At 47.2% G+C, this 21,098-nt stretch overlaps 2 protein-coding genes across 3 annotated transcripts in view; one reads left to right on the forward strand and one right to left on the reverse strand.

Moving 5' to 3' along the window:
• The first annotated feature begins 2,214 nt into the window (after positions 1-2,214).
• Positions 2,215-4,819, forward strand: LOC122619988 (odorant receptor 43a). Its single transcript, XM_043797240.1, has 6 exons — positions 2,215-2,659; positions 3,547-3,817; positions 3,881-3,980; positions 4,114-4,215; positions 4,284-4,391; positions 4,480-4,819. Exons 1-6 carry the CDS (start codon positions 2,215-2,217, stop codon positions 4,582-4,584), a joined length of 1,131 nt encoding a protein of 376 aa, XP_043653175.1. The 3' UTR covers positions 4,585-4,819.
• A 10,916-nt stretch (positions 4,820-15,735) lies between these two features.
• Positions 15,736-21,098, reverse strand: part of LOC122626320 (protein prickle) — a 59,920-nt gene continuing 54,557 nt past the window's right edge. For both annotated transcript variants that reach the window (XM_043806522.1, XM_043806521.1), the window contains 4 exons: positions 19,907-20,020; positions 18,522-18,650; positions 18,236-18,439; positions 15,736-18,113 (listed from right to left, as the gene is read on the reverse strand). In XM_043806522.1, coding sequence (XP_043662457.1) covers positions 16,275-18,113; positions 18,236-18,439; positions 18,522-18,650; positions 19,907-20,020 — 2,286 coding nt within the window. In that variant the 3' untranslated portion in view covers positions 15,736-16,274. The remainder of the gene's footprint in view (positions 18,114-18,235; positions 18,440-18,521; positions 18,651-19,906; positions 20,021-21,098) is intronic.

Raw genomic sequence — 21,098 nt, forward strand, 5'->3', positions numbered from 1 at the left:
ACCGAAAACGTTAGCGGCTCGTTGGCTTTTTGACTGTCTGTGCTGCGGAGCGTGGAGTCCCCGTTTTTGGACGGGGATTTCTGGAACGGGGCTCAGAGGAGCGTTGCGAAATCGATGGTCAAATTCAATGGGGATTTACACATTCGCTCAGTGACTGCTTTAGTTTAAAGGGAACTCTCGGATGACTCATTGGTTTTTGGGAGCAATATTTTTTTATTCGCTGAGAACTTTTCCCAACTTCTTTAAAGAATATCTATGACGCCACCATAATTATATACGTTAAACCAAGAACACAACCATGATCATCAGTTTCGTAGATATACTAGAGTAAATATGCTTGTGCATCATTGTATAGTTGAGTTCATTAGTTAAACAAACGCATGCCGTCGTTATTTAGGTATACCTTTACTTGTAAAATCACGTATTAAGTATTCGCCAGAGAAATTAGAACTCATATATGTACAGCATACAATGCATATTCAAATCTATTACATTCCAGATTTCATTACTCTAAGTTGCTTACTCTATAAGCAAGCCAAAAATCACTTTTATAACTTTAATATAAATTTAAATGCAATTCAATACCAGCAATATTTAAATGCTTAACATATTGTTTTCTCATACCACAAGATCGGAGTGAAGAAAACCAACTTGCAACAGGTGCACTTAGTAGCATTAAGTGCCACCGGAGCACAGACTGGTCTATGATGATCTAATGTTGTAAACATGCTATATTTAGAATGAAATTAAAGTTTTCACTTAAGCCCTTTTGAAAGTGTAGGTAATACAATCTAAATAACAGTTGCTTTCAGACCCATTTGTATATACTAATTGGTTCATGTATACATAGTATTCCTCAGGTTTCTTTTTTAGATTTTTTAAATCTATTTATTCTAAATTAAGATTATATTAGTTTAGTGTACCATCTACAGAGACTTTTAAGTCGTAAAATATGAAACCTATTTTTCAAAGAGATTCCTTATTATACCCGTTACTCGTAGAGTAAAAGGGTATACTAGATTCGTTGAAAAGTATGTAACAGGCAGAAGGAAGCGTTTCCGACCATATAAAGTATATATATTCTTGATCAGGATCAATAGCCGAGTCGATCTGGCCATGTCCGTCTGTCCGTCCGTCTGTCCGTCTGTCCGTCTGTCCGTCCGTATGAACGTCGAGATCTCAGGAACTACAAAAGCTACAAAGTTGAGATTCAGCATGCAGACTCCTGCAGAGACATAGAAGCAGCGCAAGTTTGTCGATTCATGTTGCCACGCCCACTCTAACGCCCACAAACCGCCTAAAACTGCCACGCCCACACTTTTGAAAAAGGTTTTGATATTTTTTCATTTTTGTATTAGTCTTGTAAATTTATATCGATTTGCCAAAAAAATTTTTTGCCACGCCCACCCTAACGCCCACAAACCGCCAGAAGCTGCCACGCCCACACTTTTGAAAAATGTTTTAATATTTTTTCATTTTTGTATTAGTCTTGTAAAATTCTATCGATTTGCCAAAAAACTTTTTGCCACTTTAACGTCCACAAACCGCAAAAACTGTGAGTGTTGTGTGTCCTGTGCACTTTCACCATCTGAGTAACGGGTATCAGATAGTCGGGGAACTCGACTATAGCGTTCTCTCTTGTTTTTGTTATGATTTCTTTAATGATCTATAAACTGTGGTGTTAAGAAGTGTTAAATATAACGCTTCTTCCTATATGTTGTCAAATTGTAAATCCAACATTATTGACAGTTAAGCACATGTATTGTGGCGTAATATAATTTCCAATAAAAACGATTTAATTTGCCTTCGAATATTAGATAACCCGATTGAAGACATTAATGAAATTATAAATGCAAATCTCTTCGACTGAATTTCCATCAGCCCAGCTTTGTGCCCTATGGGATTGGCAATCGCAATCGCAATCGCACTTCAATTACATTACACTCATCATTAGCCAATTAGCTAAATTATAGGCCGCGCGATGACAAATGCCAAATGGCCTCAGTTCCCAATCTCAATCCCAATGCCTATTTTCCACTTCCACTTTCATTTTAATTCGCACTCCCATTTCCGTTTGTAGTGTGAATTGCTAGCCCGCTGATTGCCCTCCTCCATGGCGACAATTGGCGCAGGATAAAAGACATTTGCTCAGCACTTTGCGGCACAGTTGGGGAGTGGATCTGCCGGGTAGCAGTTTATAGAAAGTGCGCAGCAATGTCAATCGAGGATATTGGGCTGGTGGGCATCAACGTGCGGATGTGGCGGCACTTGGCCGTGCTGTACCCCACTCCGGGCTCCAGCTGGCGCAAGTTCGCCTTCGTGCTGCCGGTGACTGCGATGAATCTGATGCAGTTCGTCTACCTGCTGCGGATGTGGGGCGACCTGCCCGCCTTTATTCTGAACATGTTCTTCTTCTCGGCTATCTTCAACGCCCTGATGCGCACATGGCTGGTCATAATCAAGCGTGGTCAGTTCGAGGATTTCCTCGGCCAATTGTCCACACTGTTCCACTCGATTCTCGACTCCACCGACGAGTGGGGGCGTGGCATCCTCCGAGGGGCGGAACGAGAGGCTCGAAATCTGGCCATCCTTAATTTGAGTGCCTCCTTCCTGGACATTGTCGGGGCTCTGGTCTCGCCGCTTTTCAGGGAGGAGCGAGGTTAGTACACTCGTAAAACGGGTTTGAATCAACCGTCTACCTAATGAATAAGGCAAATGGGTAAAAAAGGCTAGGGCTGCTAAACAAATAAGTGATATTTACAATATTTATACATTTCCAAGCTTCAAAATACCGAAAAGTTACTGCACAATATGAAAGTGACTGCATTCTTATACTTCCTAGGTTCAACAAGAGAGAACGCTATAGTCGAGTTCCCCGACTATCTGATACCCGTTACTCAGCTAGTGGAAGTGCGAAGGAGAGTCTTTAACACTGACAGTTTCTGGAGGCTTGTAGGCGTTATAGTGGGCGTGGCAAAAAGTTGTTTGGCAAATCGATAGAAACTTACAAGACTGATACAAAAATGAAAAAATATCAAAACCTTTTTCAAAAGTGTGGGCGTGACAGTTTTTGGCGGTTTGTGGGCGTTAGAGTGGGCGTGGCAAAAAGTTTTTTTGGCAAATCGATATAAATTTACAAGACTAATACAAAAATGAAAAAATATCAAAACCTTTTTCAAAAGTGTGGGCGTGACAGTTTTTGGCGGTTTGTGGGCGTTAGAGTGGGCGTGGCAACATGAATCGACCAACTTGCGCTGCGTCTATGTCCCTGGAGTCTGTATGCTTAATCTAAACTTTCTAGCTTTTGTAGTTCCTGAGATCTCGACGTTCATACGGACAGACGGACAGACAGACGGACGGACAGACGGACATGGCCATCAAGATATATATACTTTATATGGTCGGAAACGCTTCTTCTGCCTGTTACATACTTTTCAACGAATCTAGTATACCCTTTTACTCTACGAGTAACGGGTATAAAAACGCTTTATTACATCTATTAAGCTCTTATCAACAAATATGCATTTTCTGTTTTTCCCTTTCAAGCTCATCCCTTCGGCGTTGCACTACCAGGAGTTAGCATGACCAGCTCGCCCGTATACGAGGTCATCTACTTGGCCCAGCTGCCCACGCCCCTGCTACTGTCCATGATGTACATGCCTTTCGTCAGCCTCTTCGCCGGCCTGGCCATCTTCGGAAAGGCCATGCTGCATATCCTGGTACACAGGCTGGCCCAGATTGGCGGAGGGGAGCAGCCGGAGGAGGAGCGCCTCCAAAGGCTAGCCTCCTGCATTGCGTACCACACTCAGGTGATGAGGTGAGCTTCAAGAGGAGTGGTCGGTGGTCGAGGGGATCTCTAAGCTGCTCATTTCCATTTCAGCTATGTGTGGCAGCTCAACAAACTGGTAGCCAACATTGTGGCGGTGGAAGCAATTATTTTTGGCTCGATAATCTGCTCACTGCTCTTCTGCCTGAATATTGTAGAATACCGATTTTGAGTTCGGGTGTCACAGAAGTCCCAAAAAATACAAAACCAAAACTTTGTGATGGTGATCTTCTCTGGCACTCCTAGGTCTAAGACTTGAATCTTTCTGAAAATACCTCTACTTCCAGATAACCTCACCCACTCAGGTGACCTCGATAGTGATGTACATCCTGACCATGCTTTACGTTCTCTACACCTACTACAATCGCGCCAATGAAATATGCCTCGAGGTGATCCAATTCCAATTCCAATTCCATTCAATTTTTAGGCTTTTCATGACTTCCTTATATCTATGCAGAACAACCGGGTGGCGGAGGCCGTTTACAATGTGCCGTGGTATGAAGCCGGAACTCGCTTTCGCAAAACCCTCCTGATCTTCTTGATGCAAACACAACACCCGTTGGAGGTGGGCGGGTGCTTTTCATTTGCGGAGTCATTGCGAGACTATAAGCCATTTCCATTCCGGGTGCGGTGCGCTCCATTTCATCTTGCAGATAAGAGTCGGCAACGTTTACCCCATGACTTTGGCCATGTTCCAGAGTCTGTTGAATGCGTCCTACTCCTACTTCACCATGCTGCGTGGCGTCACCGGGAAATGAGCTGAAAGACCGAAAAAAGTGGGGAATCCCCTACCATACTCCTTCTGCTTTTCCCTTTTCACTCTCCCAGCAATCCGGTTAATGCAAAAAGTTGTTGCTGGCTGTGGTCCTGGCTGCTTGCTTGGCATTTGCATATGCTTGTCGTTTGAAAGGATTTAATCGGACTGCTGGCACGGAGTTCTGGAGTCCTGGCTCATGGCTCATGGCGCCTGGCTCCTGGATCCTGGCATGCAAATAGTTGGCTTCTTAGATTGTTACACAAAACAGATTGTAGATTGCAGCAAAATGTTGAGCTTAGAATCAAGTCAAATAAATGTGGAGTAGGTCCAAGGCTCTACTCATTCTGTTTGCTCGGGATGCCCAAAAGTATGGTTCACAAATATCAAAGCATTCCACTGTGTGGCGATGGTGGCTTCGAATTTGGGCAAGAACGAGTTCCACAGCGATATGAATAAGTAAATATTTTGTCTTCCAGGCAATTAGCGTTGAAATTGATTGAGTGAGATTAGTTCGTGCTTTAGCCCTATGCATTTTTCATTGCTCAATTTTCCCTGCATACTTTCAGGCTGGCCCATCGAATTTGAATATCTAGGGGTCGTCCCCTGCGCTTTTAATTAAAATGCCCAAAAACTAGTCGTTGTCTGCTGCAATTTAATTAACATTAGTCATGTCCTTTATTATGCAAATAAACTGCTGCTACTGCTCCTGCGAGCAGGATCGTTTAATACAGGCCCGACAGCAATAACAACTTAATTTAAAATTCATTATAACTGACACCAACTAGTTAAACAATTGCCAGCGGCAGGAGGAACAGCAGCATAAACAACAATATCATGGGACAACTAAGCAGGAGTACAACAAGGACGAAGGACGAAGGCGCGCCTGGAAAATTGAAATGAGCGGTGGCAGGCGCTCTTGAAATGCGCAAATAAACTTCAAAGAAGGACGACTGCACGCTGTGTTTTCCGCTGGATGTCCTGCCGAGCGCATAAATCACACTGGAGCACGGAGCACGGGAAGAGAAGCTCCTGGGCTGCTCCTATCGCACGGCTCGAGTGGCGTATACTTAATTTTATTATGAGGTGTCAAGTGCGGACCAGTTGACTTGCCCAGCCGAACGCCTTTTGTGTTGTACTTTGTGTTCTGCCCCGTTATTTGTGTTGCCTGCTGCCCGCCATTTGGTGGCAGGTGAACGCCTACGCGCCCCGCCCACTGGACATCAAAAATGTGAACTTCCTCTGGGCTTCCACTTTTTCTTCCTACACTGGAAAAAGTATAACGAAAATCTTTCTATTTCCCCATATGCAGACAAGTTTTAATGGCTTTAATTCATCGCATAAACTTATACGGACAGTTAGTATATTTTAGTGATGTTGTGTACTTATGTATTTCGTCAGAGCACTGATTACATTACATTACATTAAAGCCAACAAAGACCTTCAATTAAATAATTAATATAAAAAGATTTGATAGGCGTGGAACACGTACATAATATATACATCTCTTAACCAAATTACATAAAAAGGTCTCTAGGTTAATACTTAATCAAGCTGTATACAGTAAAATACTTCCATTCTTCCAGGTGGCTTTTTCTTTCTGTGTACAGCACCTATAGTTCCTTGGCTGACGCTGCCAGCAGGTCTTTTGATTTTTATTCAGGCAATATGCAAATGCCGCCGGAAATGTAAATGCGCCACTACGAATGAAGGAGAGATACCCTGGCGTATCGTATCCTCCGAGTCCTCATTGTCTGCCGCATAAAATTAACAAGTTTCGCTCTTGCTTTGGCAAAAAACTGTTTCATTGGACAACAGTTCGCGTTCGCGGTCGCCTGCCACGCCCCCTTCGACGCTCATGCGCCCCCCATTCAAAGGTTACGCTGTTTTATAATTGAATTCATATGCATCAATGAAGGCAGCTCAACAAACACAACACGAGACTCGGTGGGAGAAGTGAGCTGGTGGCAACCGCAACATGTCAAACGGCCGGAATTGGGGGTGGAGCGGTTTTACCGGGTTGGGTGGCCGAATTTTTCGGCGGCATTTTCAATTTTAAATGGATTTTCAATTGCGGTGGCAGCGTTTTGCATAAATTGCTATAATGAGTTTATTTCGGAACCCTACAAGTGGCTTCGTTGGCGTGTCTCGATGTACATGTGTATGCCAATCCGGATACCATGGAACTCTACGGGCTGTGTGGCTCGTGCTCATTTGCAATTGTCAACTGGCTGTCAGAGGTGACAGTCGTATTGACAGTGTGCTTTCCCTGTTAATTTCCATTTTAATTGTGGCATTCGGTGACAGTTGATGGTGGGACTTTGTTGGGTGTTTTGCGGTCGATTAAGGGAACTGAATTCGGAATACCTCCTGAGAGATAGGCGGGAGCTAACTTTAAGTGCCGGAAGTTGGGCGTTGGGCCAGTTAAAGTGAATTGGATGCACATCCGTCGAGTGTTGTTGGTCTAACCATCACTTATGCGCAGCCAACCCCCTGGCTGTCCCATCAAATATTCCATCCATTGTCTGTCGGGTCATTTGCGAAATCTCTTATAAGCAAAGCATTCATTTTCCAATTATTTATTGATGCCACTGTGTCGAACTCCCCCACTGCAGCAACTACAACAACTGCAACAACTACAACGGCACCTGCTATAAATCTCTAGAGCCCCGTCCCACGTCCTTAGTCCTTATCCTACCCACTCCTCCTCCTGCAAGTCAATGGACAACCACATTGTCTAGCTTCCTGCAGGATGTTTGTCTGGCTGCTGGTGACCGTCTGCCGCCTGGTGCCTGGAAAATATTTGCATTTTCACTTTTGATTTATTATTGCCATTGCCATGTGTAAATTGCCAAAGCAAAGGTGCAAACAACAAGGTCTACGGCAAGTATCTTCCAGGACTCCCGGCCAGCACTGCAGCTGCAGCTGGAGGAGCAGGACGAGGAGGAGCCACAGACGCCACAGGAGCAGCCAGCGATGACAAGGACACATTATGTTTGGCCAAACGAATGGTAATTGCGGCATTGGAACAAGTAATTGAAGTGCAAGCCAAACAGATTGCCAACTTCGCTTGGCCTGGAGATGCTCTCGCCGCACGTCGACCACATTTCGATTGCACTTCCGAGGCTGGCCCAGAAAGAGGTCATTACAGTTTTGCTAATTACACGACCAAATTGCCACTGCCAATTACTTCCGCTGCTGGGCAACTTCCGCTTGCCCAGGTTGGAAGTTGGAGTTGCCTAAGCAGCTTTTCTGGAAAACGTCAAAACAGCGACAACTTTATATGGCCACAAAGGCAACAGTAATGACGGTAAAAGGGAAGCATAAGCGGATAATTACACAGGCGAGCAACTATCTCCGTGCATCTCGTGCGCTTCCCTTTTCCCGCGGCCACAAAGTAGAAAATTACAAAAAATAAAAAACCACAAGCGGAAAATTAAGAGCCAGAGCCTGCGGTCCAGAATGGCAGACGACTGGGGAGAAAACTCCATTTGTTTGCGGCCCAACTCGTCGCAAACTTTAAGTTCATCTTCGAGTGGCTGCCGTAGGCCTGGAACTTGATCGGCCCTTTGATTATCACTGCAAATGGGAAATTCCTGTTGCCGAAAATTCCACCCGACCGAGCAGCGGGGAAACTGCGGAGACATTTTCCACATTTTTGACTGTCTGCCAGTGCCTGTAAGCGAAATGCAAACACGGAGCTCAGCCCCAGCTACTCCAGCTACTCCAGCTACCCCAGCAACCCCATCACCCCTGCCCTTTTGTCTGCCCTGCAGCCACATTTAAATATGCCGCCAAGTTCTACCTTCGCTCCGACGCCCCCTGGAAAGCCCCAAATCCCAGACCCTCGTTATCATCATCGCATGGCGGTGGCTGGCACTGATTTCATGCTTTATAACTTTCGATATCCGAATGGCAAACAGCGTTTAGCGCTTTGCCACGCCACCTGAAACTGGCAGAAGTGTTGCTGCGCTGCCTGGGGGCCATCACGGCGTATGCGCAATGTTTACTTTGCATTTTTCTTCGTTTTGTAGAGCTCAGTGGTTGTTTTTTCAGGGGCTTTGCATTACTCGTCGGATGGGCAGGGGCCTCATGGCATATGCATGATACATCAAATATTTAAGCGATATTTTAGCTATGCCGACAATGAGTCAAAGCGGAAGGAATGTCTGGGGACTACCGGCTGTGCTGAATGCGATAATAAAGTTTACAGATAAGCGGCCTAGCAATCGAATTATGCTCCCCAGCCCAGGAGATTTGATTTTATTTATGTCGAAGATATATGTATATTTCCACTTTAAATTTGGAATATATTCATCCAGTCTCAACCCGGATTAATTTCGGTGTGTTAAAGCGGAAGAATGAGACGTCGAGAAACTTTAGAACCTGGTCGATTCGGCTAGCATGGACCACATGATATTGTTATTCTTGTCGTAATTAAAAACCCATGAAAGCAAGGACGAAGACCCAACAACTGTCCGCAATCGCACAAGCAAAAACAGACAGACAGAAGGACCCTGGGGTTTGCATGTGTGTGGCAAAATAAACACGAAACGAAGCGTATTGATGGCCAGGACTCCTTCTCCCCGTCGAAAGTGGGCAAAAAGTTTCATATCAATTTTAAGCCAAAGTAATGAAAAAGTAACAACAACAGTCAAAGGAAAACGGAGAAAAAGGAGCAAAAAAATGTAAACGAATGCTATAGACAAAGCATATTTGCACGCAGCGGGAAGGTTTCCAGCCTCCAGCCTGCATCCTGCCATCCCACCATCCCACCATCCAGCCGATGATGAAAATGATGATGATATCGTTGACGACGCTGCACACAAAGCAACGCTAACGCTTTATGACAGCCGCCCGATGGGCCGCAGGAGCATCAGGATCCGGGGAATCGGCGGGATCGGAGCAGAGGAGCCCGTTTCCTGGCGTCCCTTTCGGTGGCAACTTCTAAGGACGCTGTTTACATTCACTGGAAAAGGACAAGCAGCGGACCATGTCTGCAGCAGCGAAATTAAAAACCAATAAAAACGCTGCGGGCAACGAAATTAAAAATTATGTTTTCCCTCTTCCAACAACAAACGGAAACAAACATTCCGCGCGGGCAACAGCACCGCCCAAAAAGTTGTAAAACACGAATAAAATTCCCGGCTTTAAAAGTGCTGCTCATAAAACTTTTACAATTAGGCAAAACGATGGCGGCCTATGCACCACTTCGATAATTGAATATTTTAGCGAGCGGATCAGCTGCCGCCAGACCAAACGCCGAATGGAAACCTGGATGGCTTGGGGGTTTCCTAGCTTGGAAAAAATTGTAGCATACATCTGAGCGTGGAGGGCCTTTTATTGCTGCAAAGTGTTGTTCAAACTTTACGCCGACAATTCGGCGGAGTCATTTACTTAATTTACTACCTGCTACAGTGGGGCTGAGACCATCCGTATCCCCCGAGTCGAACTGCATTGCCATGAATAATTTAAGTAAATCGCTGGTTGTCTGAATGTCCTCGTGTCCATTCCCCAAATCGCTCCGCTTCAGAGGAACGGGTACTATGCCATTTTGGTCGTTCGCCTCCGTCGTTTCGTTCCGGACTGTTGTGTCTGCGTACGTGTCACTGGTCAGGATTAGGCGGCATTTGCATATTTTAATTATTTAGATTGTTGTGCCGAGCTACTTAGGCGCAGAGGCAGCGAAACGGAAGCGAAAGTCCCGGCTTAATTAAAAGTTCCACTCCGCAAACTCCCCTTGTCTTTTTTCTATGGCAAGGCCTTCGAAACTTTCGATATGAATAGTGAGAGCATATGTCAGTGATGTAAGGAAATTCGTATCATGACTACGAAAGCTTTAAGCCTAACTGTTGTGTGTAAGGAGCTCAATTTGATCACTTCCTTTGTAGAAATGCCCCAACTGTTTAATTTAAAGTTGATCATCATTTTACAAATCACCTCATGCTTGGCCAATAAACACATTGCAGCCCCGCCGATCATAAATTCATTATGAATTATGGGGCTAACCCAGGCGAAGCCAAGCAAAAGCCACGACCGAAAGCGAAACAGATACAAATTCTGTGGCCAGACCAAGACCAAATAAACTCCTGCCAGTCGGAGAAGGAAAATATAACCACAATAAATGCGTTACAAAGTAACAAACAGACCCCGGTCTGGTTTTCGGCCAGTTCCCGGGAAGCGGAGGGAGGAGAGCTGGAACGTCTGCAACATTAGTTTTATGATTATTTGTGGCATATATTGCGGAGACACTGGCTAGTTACCAACCACCTCCGCCCGATTCACGGCCATCGAGTCACACATGGGGTTCAAATTTTCCGCCCAGTGCAGCATTAATTAGATTTGCACATTAGACAAAGACCAAGTCAGTTCGGCTAATGATAGTCAGTCGGGGCAAGTCAGATTGACATTCCACACACGGCAGTGCTTTTACAGTGGTAAGTAAGGAGGTATGTAAGTAACATAGTATTCTTATATATTTGTCTCTTCTGACTTATCGGAATTGCATTTGCATCTGGTTAAATGAATTGCATTTTACACACAAACCTCTATAATGGTTTGAGGTTTGAGGATCAGTCACATTTTTTTACATTTTTTCAACAATTAATGAATTTGCCCCACTGTGCAGACTCGGCTGTCTCTTTATGGCTGACTTGTTGGACTCGCTAGCTGCAGGAACTGCGGTGCGATATATACCAGACGGATACAGTTGCTCGGAGAGCTCGACCAGGACATGTGTCCCACCATCAATAACGCTTAATTTAATTCGAGCCGAGCGCAGTTAGTCCCACTTTCGCAGGACGACTTCCGCTATCTCTTTAAGTCCAGGGAGCCACTGTGTCCGCACATGATTATTATTAGTTATGATGATGTATCCCTTTATTGCTGCCGAATGGGGAGTGTGGACGTGACCGGAGGATTGGGAGCGGGCAGTGGCTGGAGGGGCGGGGACTTTGGGCCTGGCGAATATTAATAATTGTTTCTTTTTTGCTGCCTGGTTTTGGGGGCTGCGAAACACGCTAAAAATTAATTAAACGTTCTAGGCGAAGGGCATAGTAATATATGTATATATGTGTGATACATATTTTTTTGTTTCTGTTTTTGCCGGCCATTTCGTGGTTATTTATGCGCCAGGCCCGACCAAACCCCCGCTCTCCGGACGCACTTCAGCGGACCGGATCCGGGTCTACACTTGATTCATTGTTTTTGCTGCCAGTGCTGTTTGGTCCGAGTGTGAGCAGCACGCACTCATATTGCCAATTTATATTTGTATTAATTAATGGGCCAGTAAACAATTGCTGAAAGCTGCGCCATTAGTCCGTTCCAGTCGATAGTGAGTGGTGGTCCGTTGGGGGATTGGAGTTCTGCTGCAATAATAAGCTCCGACTCTGGGCACATAAATTACTTTTTTTTTTCAATACGTTCTGCAGAAGTTAATAACATTTTCATAATCGAATTGTGCGAAACTGACGTTGGTTACAAGTAAAGTATTTCTGTATGGTGTCAGACACCATAAATTTAACTGGAAACTACGTTTTAAACTAATCGAATTTATTTCAAAATGTTTATTAGGGTGTTTTTATACCTGTTACTCGTAGAGTAAAAGGGTATACTAGATTCATTGAAAAGTATGTAACAGGCAGAAGGAAGCGATTCCGAGTATATAAAGTATATATATTCTTGATCAGGATCAATAGCCGAGTCGATCTGACCATACCCGTCTGTCCGTCCGTCTGTCTGTCCGTCCGTATGAACGTCGAGATCTCAGGAACTATAAAAGCTAGAATGTTGAGAATAAGCATACAGACTCCAGAGACATAGACGCAGCGCAAGTTTGTCGATTCATGTTGCCACACCCCCTCTAACGCCCACAAGCCGCCCAAACCTGCCACGCCCATACTTTTGAAAAATGTGACATTTTTTCACATTTTTGTTAGTCTTGTAAATTTAACCCTATATACCAAAAATCTTTTTGCCACGCCCACTCTAACGCCCACAAACCGCCAAAAACGGTCAGTGTTGTAATTTCTCTTCGCACCTTCACCAGCTGAGTAACGGGTATCAGAAAGTCGGGTAACCCGACTATAGCGTTCTATCTTGTTAAGCTTTGAGAACGTTTGTCTGTTTAAAACGTAAAAGCTAAGTGAGTAGTGATATATTGGTAATAAAGAAATAATATGTGTACTCTACATTACAGTAGTAGGAAGAGCTGAGAAATCAACAAATGTCTCCTTCTACGATACGTGGAACTTACAATCATAACTATTATGTTACGCACTTCTCTAGTTTGAACTGTTAATTCGCATAAACAAAACTTTCTTAAATGACCAATCTCAAAAACCTTTATATCTCGAACTCTTTCGAAATTCGGTTTAGCTCGTGGGCTTCTCAGATTCTTGCTCCCATTGAATGCCATTAAAGCTGGCAATGAAAACCGCAGTTGAAAATTCGGGAAACCTCGTCTGAAAAGCGCAACAAAATGCCACGAGCAGATTGTCCCATGTAGTCACGGCCCCAATAAAAGTCGCCCCACTCAACTCTCGGTTATTTGTCCACCCGGATGCTCCACTCCAACGAATCCTGGGCAGGGGCATAAGTGCGGCAGCTGCACATTTACAATTTGCTGGCGGAGTGTGTGGACCCCAGTTTTCGTTCATGATAAAAATGAGCGTCGGAAATGCGAATATAAATTCAGCCATATCTGATGTACAAGTGTACATCTGACCGGGGGGTTGGGAATGGGAATGGGATTGTGTAGTGTGCCTGGTAGATGGCAGTATGTGTGGCAGGATAAACATAATGGCTGCACTGCATTTGCCGGGGGCAGTGGCGGTGGCAGGATGCCCGCCAGACAGGAGCAGACCAATCATCAGAAGTATGCCAGGCCGGAGGAAACGGCAGCGGAAATGACATGCAATAAAACACAAAGGCGCACGCATCGAGTGAAAGCTGGGAGAACAGTGAGAGTTCGTCCTTTGTCTGCTGCCCGTCGCTGGATTATAACGAAAAATGGCATCTAACAACAAAAATCTATCTGGCAAATGCACTTGCTCCACCTCTTCTCTGGAGCAGGAGAAACTTTGCGGAATTACAATTGCAAAAGTTGCGTGCCCAGAGAGTCCTTGCCGTTTGGCTGCTGTCCAGTGTCGCTGGAGATCTCCACTCGGAGTGAGGTATTTTCCGTACGTCTGTGCGTTAACGCCAAAGTCATTTGGCTTATCAATGCCAGACGCAGACTATTTCGGTGGCTTATCGGCCTTTTCCATCGCAGCAGCATGCAGGTGGCATTCAAGGGGCGGATGGAGGACGGAGGAGGATGCAAACTGCCCTGGAGTGGGCGTTATTAAGTGGCCATTAGGCGGGCCTGGTGACAAACTGGACATGGAAGGGGCATTGCCACAAATTACACAGCTGTCAATGATTTGGCCGACTAGCAGTCGCACACAGTGAAAATATAACTTTATTTATGCGACTTAGGGCCCTTTGACTGATTTCGGTGCTCAGTTTATTTTCCTTCTTTGGCCGAAAATATTATTCATTGCAGCGAAAATAAAGGAAAAGGTTATTCATTCCAAAAATATGAGACTTCAGATATAAACCAAATAGTATTAGTAAAAAGACTGTGCACTGCATATATTGTAATTATACCCGTTACTCGTAGAGTAAAAGGGTATACTAGATTCGTTGAAAAGTATGTAAAAGGCAAAAGGAAGCGTTTCCGACCATATAAAGATATATATTCTTGATCAGGATCAATAGCCGAGTCGATCTTGCCATGTCCGTCTGTCCGTCCGTCTGTCTGTCCGTCTGTCTGTCCGTCCGTATGAACGTCGAGATCTCAGGAACTATAAAAGCTAGAAAGTTGAGAATAAGCATACAGACTCCAGAGACATAGACGCAGCGCAAGTTTGTCGATTCATGTTGCCACGCCCACTCTAACGCCCACAAACCGCCTAAAGCTGCCACGCCCACACTTTTGAAAAAGGTTTTGATATTTTTTCATTTTCTTATTAGTATTGTAAATTTCTATCGATCTGCTAAAAAACTTTTTGCCTGTAGAGTAAAAGGGTATACTAGATTAGTTGAAAAGTTTGTAACAGGCAGAAGGAAGCGTTTCCGACCATATAAAGTATATATATTCTTGATCAGGATCAGTAGCCGAGTCGATCTGGACATGTCCTTCTGTCCGTCCGTCCGTCTGTCCGTAGCGTTCTCTCTCGTTTTAATTTTTTTTTTAATTTCCGATGTTTATTAAATTGGCACCTCGGTATATCAGCAACTCTACTAATCCGTTTAGCTTAATAGGTGTATAAAACTACAACACAATTTTATTCCGTAGAAGAATAATCTTTCTCATCCAGCTACCGAGCTCTACATATTGTTCTCAGTGCATGGCAGCCAGCGGAATGTATGCAAACAGAAGGCTGGGCCGCAAGTTGTTGACTCTAACAATGTAAGCAGGAACATGGGTTACACTCGCCTTCGCGGCTCCTTGTCCACCTCATGTAATGTGCCCCATCGGAGTGGCCGGCATTATTTGCTAATTACGCCCTGTGGCAAGCGTTGCATGCATGTGATTGCTCTTATTCGACGGGTTGCCAACTGGAGTACCTGGCCCTGCGCCCAGTCCCATCTGAAACGATCCGACCCGATTCGATCCCGAGGAGCGATGCGCCATAACTTGCTATCAACTTATTAGCAGGCGGCGCAGTTCGGCCTGCCTGCCTTATTTTCGATTTAAATTTCCATGTTGCTGCCGCTGGTGGATGGCCAGCATGCAAATGCTCGACATGCGCGTAATTTGTATTCATTATCTGATGCATAATTATGCCGCACATACGCCAGAGAAGCTATTGCACCCGCAAATAGCCCAGCTAATGCAGGAAATGGCACAAAGTTGCAACTATATATTTCCAAATATATTTCAGTAGCCGATTTAAGGGAGCCATGTATATCGAGATGCACGTTTAATGAATTCATATTAATTGAATTACTCAAAAATAGTCTGCCAAAATGAATTTGGAATTGAATTCATCCTATAACTACAAAACGTTTAACTGATGGAGCTGCTTCTTTATTCTCCAAAACACCTTAACAGTTACTCCTTTTGAACTTTATTCTCGTGAATGTCATACAGTGAGTGATTCCGCTTAGTCTAAGTTATTGTGGAGTTTCATTAGCCCAATCGTCAACATCAGGGTTTTGAGGGACCCGCCGCGTTACACTTATATATCTATACCCATATACTCAGTGTATATGGGAAGCCTAGAATGCGATATATGTATATAGATAAATATAAATAAAATGTATAAATAGGGTTATCTGCAATGTATCTTCGCTACGCTACCGGTAATCATAAAAATATATATAGTTCAATCTTCAATTAGCTTAACTAGGGATGTGTATTTGGAACAGTGTTGGCTCTTATTCTAGGGTCTCCTCCTCCGGAGTTGCATATGTAAGTTTGTGAGTGTATCTTAACTAGGCGCCTTAATGTCAAGTTGAACTTTATTTTGCTTTGTGGAGAGGCAATTGCCTCCCTTCCGAGGAATTTATGATCCCCGCGAGCGTTCTGGGCCACTTCGTTAGCCACGAGATAGAGTTGCCCGTGGCGCCACATTAATAAGATCTCGATTTGCATCTGCATCTGTACTCGAACCTGGGCTCTGATTGGAACCCTACCGGCGGGCGGCATCACGAGATGATGCAGTTCTTGTCCTTGTCGCCGCCTAGTTCACTGGGCTTCCTCTTCCGATCGTAGGCCAGTGCATCGTTTGGCACATAGCTCACGCGCACGCCGCCGTAATGGCGCCTCTGCGGCAGCTGGTACATCATCATGTAGTCCTCCGAGCTGGAGGAGCTCGAGGAGCAGGTGGAGCACACGTCCGACTCCTCGGACTCCTCGCGTTCCCGCTCCCGCTCCCGTTCCCGTTCCCTCTGCTGTCCCTTGGGCAACTCGTGGACCAAGTTGGCAGCTTGCAGCACCGATGGTGGACTTTGGTAGGACGAGGAGAGGGGCTCCGCAGGCGCATAGGTGTCCGCTCGAGTGGTCGAGTGTGACCGATGGCCGCTGCCGCTGCGATGGTGCGATGAGCTGGTGGAGGACTTGCGACGTCTTCGCCTTCGGGAGGAGTGGCCGTGACCATGGCGACCTCCTCCCTCCTTGTCCTTGTCCCGATCCCGATCCCGCTCCCTCTCGCCGCCGCCACTCGTTGCCGCTCCGTTACCCGAGTAGCTGCGCGATCGGGGCAGGGTGTCCGGAATTCCCTCAAAGCGCACGCCCTTTTTCTTGGCCGGCTCCCCGCTCATCGGCGAGGAGGAGGAGGCACCGCTTAGTATGGATACCGGATGTGGGGGCGCGTGGGAGGCCGACTGCGTGGACAGGGGAGTGTTCAGCGACCTGTCGCCAGCCGAGTGGGTGGGTGAGCCCATCAGTTCGGGTGGCAGGGCGGTGGAGGCCACGCTTAAGTTGGGAGTGGGCAGATCGGGAACCTCGCCCGGCGGTGGAGGCGGCGGATGCAGGATGTCCGCGTACTCGTGATGCTGAAACTGCTGGAACTGCTGAGAGGACACGGCGTGTAGCTGGGACATCTGCTGCATGTGCGCAGGAGGCGCCACCAGTTTTCCCGCCAGTTCCGGCATGCTGGCAGTGTGTGGGTTCTCCAGAAGCTGTCTCTGCATATGGTAGCTGTTTGTGGGCTTCGCCGGCCAGGCTGCGTCCAGGTTCGAGGACATCTCGTTGAAGTTGTACACTCCGTCGCGCTGCAGTTCCATGGGCTTTGGCAGAAAGTGGGTTTGGAAGTCGCCGGGTGAGTTCAGAGGCGATAGATTCTGCGAGGTGCTGGAGGCGCGACCCCCCGAAAAATCCGTCAGATCTCCTCCGCCCATGTGTCCGCCATGTTCCAAGTCCTTCACCACCCCCGCATCCGAGTCCGATGCGGCGTAGCTCTTGCTCTGGTCCACCAGTCCCCCCGCCGCCTCCAGCTGCTGGCTCTGCATCTGGTACATCGCTTGATTGAAGGTCGCCTGGTGCTGCTGCTGCTGTTGCGGCGACATGGGCGGCGAGCTGGAGGCGTGGCTGCTAGGGATGCGCGCTGGCAGAGGCGCTTGCGGATGGGGGCGCACTCGCTGTGTGGGTGGAGTGGGCGTAGTGTACATGCCGGTGCCAGAGCTGTCCGACGGCGTGGGCGGTTCCCCCTTGCTGCAGGCAATGGAGCAGTAGATAGCCCCTCGTCGCGGCAGAAAGGCGCGACCCAGCAGCGAGCAGCGGCACGTGTTGCAGGAGAAGCACTCGTCTGTTGCGTGCCAGTGCTGCCCGTCGTGGCTCATCTGGCCCTGGTCCACCCCAATGGCCTCCCCGCAGTAGTCGCAGTACTCGGCGAACATGGCGTCGAAGCAGTGCAGACAGTACGGCTTGCCCTCCCGCATGATGTATCGCTGCCCGCCCAGCTGCTTGTCGCACTCGTGGCAGGCAAAGTGGTTCATGTGCCACGCCCTGCCCTCCGCCTCCGTGCACTCGTCTGCCAGGATAATCTGCGGATTAGAGATAAACACCTTTTTAGCTACGGAGGGCTTAACTTAAATAGCCAAAATATTATTCTTAGGGACAAAAGTATAGTTTTAAGCAATGCTAATCCCTAGCAGGGAGCACTCACCTCATCGCAGGCCGAGCAGCGGGGCTTCAGGGTCTCGGCGTGGTGGCGTCCGCAGTACATGCGACCATCCCGGTGGAAGTAGATGAGGTCCACGAGGAGCTCGCGGCAAACGGAGCAGGCGAAGCACGCCGGATGCCAGCTGGCATTGGGACCCAGTCTCGTGGCGAACACGGCGATGTCACCCGTGGAGATTAGGTCATCGCACTGCAAGGATCGGTGAGTTAGATATGCGGGGAATGCTCCTCGACAACAGTGGGTTTCCGCAGAGGAGTATCGGAGTACTTACGCCGTCGCAGGGTCGGGCGCTCATCAGCTGCCGCACGTTGCCGCGGCCCAGGGCATCGCGTTTGCGCTGCGTGGAGAAGAGCCGCAGCTCCTTGCGCTCCTCATCCGTCAGTGAGTGACAGTAACGAACCTGAAATGACAGCGAGTAACTGAAAACTGTGGCTTTCCATCGCCCGCTTTTCACCCGGGCCTACTCCACCTCCGACTGCTGGGAAAAGACAGGGAAATCATATGTTCAAGTGGGACTCGACAGCAGAGAACCGAGGAACGGTGGGCTGAACCAAGCTGAACCCCAGCCTGAAGTGATCTTTCCAAGAAGCGCGGACAGGGAGCTGGCGAGATTGTTTGTCTCGGCGGCAGACAGGCCCACATTCCTCATCCCACATCCCGCATCCCACAAATCCCAAAGCCCGCCAGATGACCGATGCCCGGAGAAACGCGGAGCAAACCGCAAAAGGCAAACGGTAGTCAGTAGCCCAGGCTGCCCATCAACGCTTCACCGTCAGCCTCCTGCTGCCACTCCATCGGCATCTCCATCTCCATTTGGATCTGGCTGTGGCTCTGGCCATAGCTATGCCCAACTCCCCAGAACGGTCTGTGGTCTACGGTCAGCGTCTCGTTTGTGTGTTGTATGCAAATTTTTTCGGCTGCCCCCACTTATTTTTCGGTTTGGTCCTCTTTTTTCTTATTTCGAGTCGGCCTTCAATGAGTGTTCTGGTCATCGTTAGCCATCCTCCAGATATCAGACCCCAATCCTCGAAACAGTGGTGTACCGCGGTAGTTGTACATATCGTACCTACTATTTTAGCGGAGTATCAACTGGAAACATCTTTGAAGCTGATCCAAATATATATATGCAAAATCGAACTTCATATATGAACTTTAAACTCTCACATGCAGGTCTTGTATATTGTTAGGTACGGCAATTTGTACCTCTACCAACACTATTCCCAACGCAAGTAACTGATATCCGCCAGTTTGCTCAGCAATGCCTTGTGGTCAGCGCCTGCTCTAAATACCAAACTCAGACTGAGTCTGCACTTGTTTCCCCGATTAATTAAAGGTTACAAAACGGGAAATGGTCGGAAGGGACATACACATGCATACATCTGTAGATTGGAAAGGAGGTGTGTGGGAAAATCGTAGCGCAATTTGACTTTGAAATGTCATAGCCCGTAATTCGAGTTGGTTTCAATCTCGATAAGCGGTGCTGCCATGCGATGCCAGCTCCTCCAGTTGGGATAAATCCCGCAAAATTGACGGGCCCACGATCCCGAGGGGCTTGCGCTTTGGTTTGGGCTTGGGGTCAGGTTCAGGATTGGGAATGAGAATGAGAATGGGAATGGGATTGGGATTTTGACGGGAGCGACCCCTCCCCGTACTCACCTCGTTATCATGCGGCGGAAGTTGATGGAGCAATTGTCGCACACGATACTGTTCCCCCGGACTGTTGACGTATGGCACTTTGTCGTCGGGTATCTGCGAGAAGTACAAGCGAACCTGCGGGAGAACAGAGGAGATGGAAGCGAGTGGTAAGTACCTTGCGGAATGGCCGAGATTACAGTTAAGGAGGCGCGGGCACAAAGGGTTAAGAGCCGCCACTGCGGGCTGGGATTTTTGATTTTATTACGCTGATTTCTCGGTTCCTGCTCCTCCATCTGAGCCTCCTTGAGAGCCAGGTTGAAAGGTGCACAACGTGCTAAGCTTACTTTATTGGCCACGCTCGCCAAGCGTTCTTTCATCGGCGGGAAGCGAGAAGCGGGAAGCTGCATGCGGACAGCGAGAAGCGGGACATGGAAATGGAAAATGCCAGCTAGAGCGGCGGCTGACTGACACATGGCTTATGCCGCATCAACGTAAATTGCTGCCACATGGCTGTAAATAAATTTTCAATTCTGTTTGTAAAGTCACCCAGCGAAAAGCGAAGCAAAACGAAGAAATGCATTGCTAGACATCTGATAGGCCCGTCGGGATGGGATCGGATGGCATGGAATGGCTATGAAATGGCTTTAACGGAAGTCAAAGAGTTGAACGCAATACGAAGAGGCCCCGAAAAAATTTCGATTCAGAGGTCGGAGTTGGAAACTGGGCGCTTCTGCCGGGCAGATTGTGAAAGATTTATTTGGCATTGTCGCATATTTTACGCGAATAATTTACGAGTTCGTTTCGTTTTGCGGCGCCTGGCAAATAATTGAAAAAAGCACGGCCCTGCCGCTTCCAGCCACAATTGAATTGGCCATTAAAGTCAAATTTGAATTGAGGAATGGCTGCTGGCCGGCGGGGGAGTCCTCATCCTCTTCGGAGCGGGCACTCATTAGCGCTATCTAAGTCCACAGCCGGATGGACAAACGAACAGCCGGGAAACTAGAATCTCGCCTAATTGACGCGCTCCAGCAGAGCCGGTCCCAATCGCCTTTGGCCGCTCCACTGGCCACTCCGCTGCTTCATCTTTCAACTGGCGAGACCGTCCTTGCCACCAGTCGCTGATTTATGGCTCCGTCGCGTGCATTTATTTACAGCTCGCTCTGAGTGACAAAATAACGCACAATAACTCAAGTATCCCGCTTATCGCCAGCCC

The sequence above is a fragment of the Drosophila teissieri genome, chromosome 2L (assembly GCF_016746235.2).
Source record: "Drosophila teissieri strain GT53w chromosome 2L, Prin_Dtei_1.1, whole genome shotgun sequence".
Taxonomy (NCBI): Eukaryota; Metazoa; Arthropoda; class Insecta; order Diptera; family Drosophilidae; genus Drosophila; species Drosophila teissieri.